Below are 9,839 nucleotides of genomic sequence, written 5' to 3'. Positions count from 1 at the left end.
AGGGAGAAGGAGATGTCCGGGCCGGGCCGCACTGTAACTGAGGATGTGTTCGGCTTCAGTCCCAGTTCATGGTCATTATCTTTTCACAGATTGAGAGCGAGTGTCTTTGTCAGACGGTAACGCTGGCGAAGCTACTTTTATTTGCCACTTTTAGTAATTTGTGTATCTGTAGCTCTCGATCCCATTGCTCCTCTATCCTGTTTAGACTTATTATCCAAACAATATGTGAGCACCTTATTCTTCATTCTGCAAGTTTATTAATGTCCTCTTGCATTTTGACACATTCTTCCCTTGTATTAACTGTACCCCCCAATTTGGTATCATCGTCAAATTTTGAAATTGTACTTCTGATTCCCGAATCCAAATCGTTAATGTTAATTGTGAACAGCAGTGGTCCCAGCACTGATCCCTGTGTTAAACCACTTCCCACTTTTTGCCACTCCAAGCAGCTAACCGTAACCCCTATTCTCTGTTTTCTGTTTTGTCGCCAGCTTGCTATCCATTCCGCTACCTGTCACCTGACTCCACGTACACTGAACTTTGCCATGATTCTACAATGCGGTACCTTATATAAGGCTATCTGAAAATCCAAATGTATTACATCTACCAGGTTACCCTTATTTACTCTTACTGTTAATTAGTCAAAGGATTTAATAAGATTGGTCCTGACCTTGTCCTGTTATTAGATTAAATTTTGGACGCTTCACTTCTTTTTGATGCTCACAGCGCTTTTCTTCGGCAACAGCACGGCCTGGATATTAGGCAGCACCCCGCCCTGATCGATGGTCACCAGTCCCATCAGCTTGTTGAGCTCCTCGTCGTTGCGGATGGCCATCTGCAGCTGTCTGGGGTTGATGCGGGTCTTTTTGTTGTCCCGGGCCGCGTTGCCGGCCAGCTCGAGGATTTCAGCCGTCAGATGCTCGAACAAAGCAGCCAGATAGACCGGAGCTCCGGCACCCACACGTTCAGCGTAGTTCCCCTTTCGCAGGAGCCTGTGAACACGGCCCACAGGGAACTGCAGTCCGGCCCGGGATGAGCGAGACTTGGCCTTGGAGCCGAGCTTTACCGCCGGTTTTTCCTCTTCCAGACATTTCCACAATACTTTCACAAAGATTTAAGAAATCCTCCCCCACTCGCCCTTCTTATACCTTCTGGAGGAGTACAGTGGGGCCACTTGTGATGGGTCTCTCTCAGAGTGTTTACACTGCCCGCTCACCCTCACTGATATTGTATCTTTCAACTGCTGTAATATTGTCCTTTAGTAATATTGCTACTCTGCCTTCATTCCCTATTTCCCTCTCCTTTCAAAAGATCTTATAGGCTTGAATATTAAGCTGCCACTCGTGCCCAGCTGGTCGTCCGGTCTCTGTAATGATTTAATGTAAGTATTTAACTTTACTCAATGGCTGATGTGAGCTGCGGCAAAATGTATTTCCAACTGGTCAAATATTGCAGGGATCGACTGTCTCTTCAGTCCGAGAAAAGGTGAATAATTACTGGCTGTTCTGTAATTTCCATTGATTGGGGGTTGGCGGCATCTACTGGGCGGAAACGGGAACTGCAACAGAGCGAGAAAGGATCCGTCAGAAACCAGTTCAAATGAAGGACAAAATCCAAAAGCCTGCAGTGTCTGTTAAGGGTCTAATGTTTAGGAACTATTTTATGGCGGCAGATTGTCAGCGATGGTGGTATAGTGGTGAGCATAGCTGCCTTCCAAGCAGTTGACCCGGGTTCGATTCCCGACCATCGCAATTAATTATTGTTATTAATTCACTTCCTTTTGAAACTAGAAGTTTGTCATCGAATTTGATGCAGTTCAGCTGGATATTGTTTCCAAAATATAAACCGCTGTAATTATATTAAAATGTTTTCAATGTTCATTTCTTTTCCCTATAGAAGGAACAGAGGAAAAACATACTGGGAATGGTGAGTTAACAAGGGTCTAATGAGAGTGAGGAAGGCAAATGATATGTCAGCCTTTATTGCAAGGGTGTTGGAATATAAGAGTAAGGAGGTCTTGCTGCAATTGTACTATGTTGAAATATTGTGTAATATTGGATTATATTCGCTGGAGTTTAGAAGAATGGTCGGTGATCGCATTGAAACGTATAAAATTCTTAGGCGGTTTGACAGGGTAGGTGAGGAGAGGCTGATTACCCTGCTGGAGAATCAAGAACTAGAGGTCATAGTCTCAAGATAAGGGGCCGGCCATTTAGGATCGAAATTAGGGAGAATTTCTTCACTGAAAGTGTTGTGAATCTTTGGAATTCTCAACCCCAGAGGGCTGTGGATTCTCAGTCGTTGAATATATTAAAAGCTGAGATCGATAGATTTTTGCACTTCAGGGGAATCGAGGCATATGGGGATCCAAGTATAGAAATCAACAACAGTGATTACTAAATCACTAAAAAGAAGTTAAAATGGAGATGAAATTTTGATCTTTATCTCAAGGGAATGGAAATAAAAAGGAGTGGAAGTTATATCACAGTTATACAGAGCTCTGTTTAGTCCTCATTTAGAGTATTGTGTTCAGTTCTGGGCACCGCACTCTCTATAATGGCTTGGAAAGAGAAGGAGTTTTTTCTCTTTGGGATTCTATGCAATGAGAGGGAATAGGAAAGGGTTTGGTCTTTTCGGATTTTTTCCAGTGGGAGTGAAAGAGAAGAGGTTTGTTCCATTGAGATTCATTCTGCGTGCTCTTGCGTTTACTGGGGAGACCTGTATGTTGCCAAATTGCATTGTTTTTAACATTGTGCACCCTCGTTTTAACCTAAATAGAAAAGTATAAATATAATGAAACATGGAAAGGAAATTCTTCAGATATCAGGTTATCAGCGGAGCTTATAAGGCCGGTAGCTGCTCGCCAGAGAATGCTGAGCCCGATTGACAATATCAGCTCACTGCCATTAAATGGGTACGGTCACAATACAAACCCAGGAAAATAAAATGAATCAAAACTGGACATCAAATAAGAAAAGGGCAAACATTTATTTCATAAGTAGATGATATGTCACATGCAGTCTTGTCGTCAAAACTTGTGATTGCGTGAAATTGATTGGTTGAATGTTGGACTGAAGTTTACTTTCACATCTGTATTAGGTAATTTCCGTTGGGCAAATAGCAGGCAATCATTTCACAGGTAATATCCGGTTAGGCAGATGGCAGGCAGTCATTTCACAGGTAATTTTCGTTGGGCAGATGGCAGGCAGTCATTTCATTCTGTGGAGCGATGGCCTTTTTCTGGTGGAAAACACCTTCAGTTATGTTTACTTTTTCCGAGCAACTGCCAAGACACGCTCTTCCTCGCCTCCAAGCCACGGTGTGTGGTGCTGGTGTAAGTCCAGTATCAAGGGGAAAGGAGTCGGGGGCGGCTTAATCATCAAACTTTATTTCCCCAAAATTAATCGTTTTGTAAGAAGAGAAAGAAGTTCTTCTGCAACAGAAAGTTCAATTAATGATGGACGCTCTTCTGCCATATCGACCGGGTCTGAACGACCTCTGAACCACCAACCACATCGAGGATGAAGCAGTATAGTGAGGCTTTTTTGAAATGTGATTTCCTCCTTCCTCAGGCAAATGTTTCAAGAGCTCCTTGAAGCCTACGCATTTATACATATAGAACAATACATGGTGTTTACAGACTGCCCCTGCAACTGCCCGTTGCCAAGGCAATCACCGTGTTCAGACAGAGAGGTGTCACCTGCAGAACCCCCGAATACACATTCAACAAAAAAACAAACAGGGGAAAAAAACAGAGAAAAAAAACAGAGAGAGGCAGAAACATCCGGAAGGCAGAGAGAGCCAGCAAATGACCCATTATATTAAAAACAGATAACATTTGTTCGCTGGTGGGGTAACGTGTAGCGTGACATGAACCCAAGATCCCGGTTGAGGCCGTCCTCATGGGTGCGGAACTTGGCTATCAATTTCGGCTCGACGATTTTGCGTTGTCGTGTGTCTCGAAGGCCGCCTTGGAGTACGCTTACCCGAAGGTCGGTGGATGAATGTCCATGACTGCTGAAGTGTTCCCCGACTGGGAGGGAACCCTCCTGTTTGGCGATTGTTGCGCGGTGTCCGTTCATCCGTTGTCGCAGCGTCTGCATGGTCTCGCCAATGTACCATGCTCTGGGGCATCCTTTCCTGCAACGTATGAGGTAGACAACGTTGGCCGAGTCACAGGAGTATGAACCATGCACCTGGTGGGTGGTGTCCTCTCGTGTGATGGTGGTATCTGTGTCGATGATCTGGCATGTCTTGCAGAGGTTACCGTGGCAGGGTTGTGTGGCGTCGTGGACGCTGTTCTCTTGAAAGCTAGGTAGTTTGCTGCGAACGATGGTCTGTTTGAGGTTGGGTGGCTGTTTAAAGGCGAGTAGTGGAGGTGTGGGGATGGCCATAGCGAGGTGTTTGTCCTCATTGATGACATGTTGAAGGCTGCGGAGAACATGGCGTAGTTTCTCCGCTCCGGGGAAGTACTGGACGACAAAGGGTACTCTGTTGGTTGCGTCCCGTGTTAGTCTCCTGAGGAGGTCTATGCGATTTTTTGCTGTGGCCCGTCGGAACTGTCGATCGATGAGTCGAGCGTCATATCCCGTTCTTACCAGGGCGTCTTTCAGCGTCTGTAGGTGTCCATCGCGTTCCAGAGAATGACAGATACAGAATGAATCCCAGATTCACAGACAGCACCAGAGACTCACAGATACAGAATACACCCCACACTCATGTACAGTGTCAGAGACAGATGATACAGGATCAACCCCACACTCGAATACAGCATCATAGACAGAGAGATACCGAATAAACCCCACATTTATATACAGAAACAGAGACTGACAGATAAAAAATAAACCCCACACTCATGTAAAGTATCAGAGACAGACAGATACAGAATAAACCCCACACACACAGTACCAGAGACAGTCAGACACAGAATGAATCCCACACTCACACACAGTACCAGAAGCAGTCAGATACAGAATAAATCCCACATTCACATAGAGCACCAGAGAAAGACAGAAACAGAATAAAACTGACACTCGTATACAGTACCCGTGACAGACAAATACTGAATAAACCCCACACACGCAGAGTACCACAGACTGATAGGCACAGAATGAATCCCACACTCATGTTCAGTTCTAGACATAGACACATAAAGAATGAACACCACACTCACATACAGTACCAGAGACTGATAGATACAGAATGAATCCCACACTCACACACAGTACCAGAGACTGACAGATACAGAATAAATCTCACACTCACATACAGTACCAGAGACTGACATACACAGATTGAATCTCACGCTCACACACAGTACCAGAGACTGACAGATACAGAATAAATCACAAATTCACACACAGTACCAGAGACTGACAGATACAGAATGAAGCCCACACCCACACGCGGTACCACTGATTGACAGGTACAGATTAATGACCCTGCACGCACACAGTACCGGAGACTGACAGATACAGAATGAATCCCACACTCACATACAGTACCAGAAACTGACAGATTCAGAATGAATCCCACTCACATGCGGGACCAGAGACTGACAGATACAGAATTGCTGCTTTACTCGGTCATCATCCTTTGAATCTGATGGGGAAATTGAAAGAAAGTCAGTGAAACTACTCCATTTTAATGTTTGTCTCTGACGAATTTACTGCCCAATAAATTGAACACGGGTCCGGGGTCCGTTCAATTCCCTTTTGCTTTGCTCTCCCTTTCATTCAGATTCACACCGCCCCCGGTTTTCCTGTTAAGCACCACTTTCAGGTCTAAGAATCAGTATTCAGTTCCTTCCTCTATCTCACTGTGGAGCCAATCTCTTAAATAATTAATTACTGATATTAATATCCCGCATATTAGCAGCACGTTCCCCGCAGTGCCTCAATCCAGAATGAAAGTCTTGGAGAAAAGAATCGGCTCATTTTAAGGCTTCGTCAATGATTCCGTTTTCAGGACACACGGTTCCTGTTCAATCCCTGCAACGGAATCAATTGATAGCCTGGAATTTGTTATTTTTGCAGGTTGAAGTGAAATCTGTCCAAAACAGCAATCTGTGAATGGGGTTTTATTCCGCAAGTTATGGAGAATATATTTGTAATACAGCGCTCGGAATTTGGGACGTGTAATACGGAATAATATTATTTCAAAGAGATTTTAAGTCTTTGTCTAAAAACGACATGGCCGAGTAATTCACTTATTTCATACACTGAAATTGGCGGCTTTTTTCAAATTTTAAAAAATCGGTCAATTGTGGCCAATAATTTGCTCCGTTTTCTTATTGTCGTCTCTCCGATTGGTTAAGGAAATTAGTTTTCAAGCAAAGTAACCAATGAGAGGTAGCCTCAGTTTAGAGCGGGCTTTGCCAGTTGGGCCTGTTGTAATTCCAGGTCCCCAATGACTAAGCTCAAACGGTTCAATTTCACAAACCCTCTCAGTATCAGTGTCAGAAACAACCGTCAGAGGGAAAATCCATATCACAAGCTGGGCCCTTATCACAGCGGCACAGTTCAACCTGTTCTCCCATGGAAACCCCCGGTCCCACATCACAACATCTGACTGATAAATAGAACCAAAACAGAGCGAATGGAGTGAAGGAACAATTCACTGAGTGGGGAATTCGGCTCGGGGTAAACTCACTTGTAACGTTCCCTGGACAATTCAGTGCACTCAATGAGGGAAATTTTCCTCAGTAACCGGTGCAGCTCGCCGCCGATACCACGTTACGTTACTGTGTGTTCCAGAAAACTCCTGATAATAAAAAAAACTATTCCGTATCCCCATATAACCCCGCACCAGTTCCCAGGTCAGTGCTCTCTCTGTGAGGCGGTGGGTGGCTCTTAGAAGAGCCTTTGTTTTGTGTCCGGTTAGAAAGGGTCGAGTCGTTCAGCCGCCGAATCCATAGAGAGTGCGGCCCTGCCGTTTCAGAGCGTACACCACATCCATGGCAGTGACCGTCTTGCGCTTGGCGTGTTCAGTGTAGGTGACCGCATCCCTGATCACATTCTCCAGGAAAACCTTCAGCACCCCGCGGGTTTCCTCGTAGATCAGACCCGAGATCCGCTTGACACCGCCACGGCGAGCCAGGCGGCGGATGGCTGGTTTGGTGATCCCCTGGATGTTATCACGAAGCACTTTCCGGTGCCGCTTGGCTCCGCCTTTGCCCAGTCCTTTGCCTCCTTTACCTCTGCCAGACATGATGATTCTTCACTCAGATCGCTGCTGAATGAAAAACCCTCGCCTTTCTTCTGTATTTATAAAGCCCGCCCCGACCTGATTGAGAAAGGCACATTATCGGAGAGGCCGGGGAGGAGTGTTTGAATGAAAGACAGAGCATGAAGTGCGGGAGGGGAGGAGACTGGCTCAGAATGACGGACAAGCGGACGTGCAACTTTTAGCTCCGCCTCCAGGAATTAGTTACCGTCCTTTATAAAATTTTCACCAGTATCAAATGCGGAACATAAATTCGGACACAATCATTACAGACTCCGGCTTGATATTCAAGGTTTGCTCGAAAAAAAAGGCGGAAAATACAATTTAAATTCAATAATTGAGGCACACTACAGTTCCAATACAATCACTATCATAACAGAATCAATCAGTGCCGCTCCGGGACCGTTGGAAGAGGGAGTTTTAGTTTTCAGATTTGTAGCTAACAGGAGGCGCCCAATAGTTCAATAAACATAAATCGGTGTGGAAGGCAATCTGTACCTTTCCGTGCTTGGTCAGTATGGGACTGGATAGAATCAGGCAATGGGATGGATGGAGACTGGTCCTGTGTGCGGACTGGATAGAATCAGGCACTGGGATGGATGGAGACTGGTCCTGTGTGGGGACTGGATAGAATCAGGCACTGGGATGGATGGAGACTGGTCCTGTGTGGGGACTGGATAGAATCAGGCACTGGGATGGATGGAGACTGGTCCTGTGTGGGGACTGGATAGAATCAGGCACTGGGATGGATGGAGACTGGTCCTGTGTGGGGACTGGATAGATTCAGGTCCTGGGATGGATGGAGAATGATCCTGTGTGGGGACTGGATAGAATCAGGCACTGGGATGGATGGAGACTGGTCCTGTGTGGGGACTGGATAGATTCAGGTCCTGGGATGGATGGAGAATGATCCTGTGTGGGGACTGGATAGATTCAGGCACCGGGATGGATGGAGACTGGTCCTGTGTGGGGACTGGATAGATTCAGGCACCGGGATGGATGGAGACTGGTCCTGTGTGGGGACTGGATAGATTCAGGCACTGGGATGGATGGAGACTGGTCCTGTGTGGGGACTGGATAGATTCAGGCACTGGGGTGGATGGAGACTGGTCCTGTGTGGGGACTGGATAGATTCAGGTACTGGGATGGATGGAGACTGGTCCTGTGTGGGGACTGGATAGATTCAGGTACTGGGATGGATGGAGAATGATCCTGTGTGGGGACTGGATAGAATCAGGCACTGGGATGGATGGAGAATGATCCTGTGAGGGGACTGGATAGAATCAGGCACTGGGATGGATGGAGAATGATCCTGTGTGGGGACTGGATAGAATCAGGCACTGGGATGGATGGAGACTTGTCCTGTGTGGGGACTGGATAGAATCAGGCACTGGGATGGATGGAGACTGGTCCTGTGTGGGGACTGGATAGATTCAGGGACCTGGATGGATGGAGACTGGTCCTGTATGGGGACTGGATAGATTCAGGCACCGGGATGGATGCAGACTGGTCCTGTGTGGGGACTGGATTGATTCAGGGACCTGGATGGATGGAGACTGGTCCTGTGTGAGGACTGGATAGATTCAGGTACTGGGATGGATGCAGACTGGTCCTGTGTGGGGACTGGATAGATTCAGGTACTGGGATGTACAGAGACAGTTCCTGTGTGGGGACTGGATTCAAGGACTGAGATGGACAGAGACTTGTCCTTGGCCACTGTGTGAAGCGGAATCATAAAACTTCGCAACCTCAGCGTCCAATTTACCCTGAGATAAGCATCCGACCCCATTTCCGCTCCACCACCAAGACCGCCAACTTCCACCTCCGAAACATCGCGCGTCTCCTCCCCTGCCTCAGCTGATCTGGTGCTGAAACCCTCATCCACGCCCTTGTTACCTCCAGACTTGGCTCTTCCAATGCTCTCCTGGTCAGCCTCCTATCTGACGCCCTCTGCAAACTTCAACTCCTCCAAAACTCCGTTCCCCTATCCGAACTCCCACCAAGACCCGTTCACCTGTCACCCATGTGCTCGGTAACTCACATTGCCTCCCATAAGTTTAACCGCTATAGCGATGTAATATATTAACGTAGACCGGGGATAACTGTGATCAATAGGTCAGTCTCTTCAGACAGTAACCAGCCCTTTCATAGATACAGTGGGTGGCTCTGAAAAGAGCCTTTGGGTTATCAGATTAAATCTTAGCTGCTTTACTTGCTCTTGGAGCTCACAGTGCTGGTTTTCTTCGGCAGCAGCACGGCCTGTATATTAGGCAGCACCCCGCCCTGAGCGATGGTCACCCGTCCCAGAAGCTTGTTGAGCTCCTCGTCGTTGCGGATGGCCAGCTGCAGGTGTCTGGGGATGATACGGGTCTTCTTGTTGTCCCGGGCCGCGTTGCCGGCCAGCTCGAGGATTTCAGCCGTCAGATACTCGAGCACAGCAGCCAGATAGACCGGGGCTCCGGCACCCACACGTTCAGCGTAGTTCCCCTTTCGCAGGAGCCTGTGAACACGGCCCACAGGGAACTGCAGTCCGGCCCGGGATGAGCGAGACTTGGCCTTGGCCCGAGCTTTACCGCCGGTTTTTCCTCTTCCAGACATTTCCACAATCTCACAAA

At 47.1% G+C, this 9,839-nt stretch overlaps 1 protein-coding gene, 1 non-coding gene and 1 pseudogene across 2 annotated transcripts; 1 reads left to right on the top strand and 2 right to left on the bottom strand.

Annotated features, from left to right (window-relative positions):
* Positions 1-703: 703 nt before the first annotated feature.
* On the bottom strand, positions 704-1,091 carry LOC137317963 (histone H2A-like; annotated as a pseudogene).
* A 588-nt stretch (positions 1,092-1,679) lies between these two features.
* Positions 1,680-1,751, top strand: trnag-ucc (transfer RNA glycine (anticodon UCC)). Its single transcript has one exon. It is a non-coding gene; the product is annotated as a tRNA-Gly (tRNA).
* Positions 1,752-9,432: 7,681 nt separating this feature from the next.
* Positions 9,433-9,836, bottom strand: LOC137317927 (histone H2A-like). The gene has a single exon (XM_067980928.1). The coding sequence runs from the start codon at positions 9,820-9,822 to the stop codon at positions 9,433-9,435; it is 390 nt and encodes a 129-aa protein (XP_067837029.1). The 5' UTR covers positions 9,823-9,836.
* Between the last annotated feature and the right edge of the window lie 3 nt (positions 9,837-9,839).

This window comes from Heptranchias perlo, unplaced genomic scaffold, assembly GCF_035084215.1.
Source record: "Heptranchias perlo isolate sHepPer1 unplaced genomic scaffold, sHepPer1.hap1 HAP1_SCAFFOLD_64, whole genome shotgun sequence".
NCBI classification, from domain to species: domain Eukaryota; kingdom Metazoa; phylum Chordata; class Chondrichthyes; order Hexanchiformes; family Hexanchidae; genus Heptranchias; species Heptranchias perlo.
Note: the sequence above shows the minus strand (reverse complement) of the source record. Positions and strands in the feature narration are given on the sequence as shown.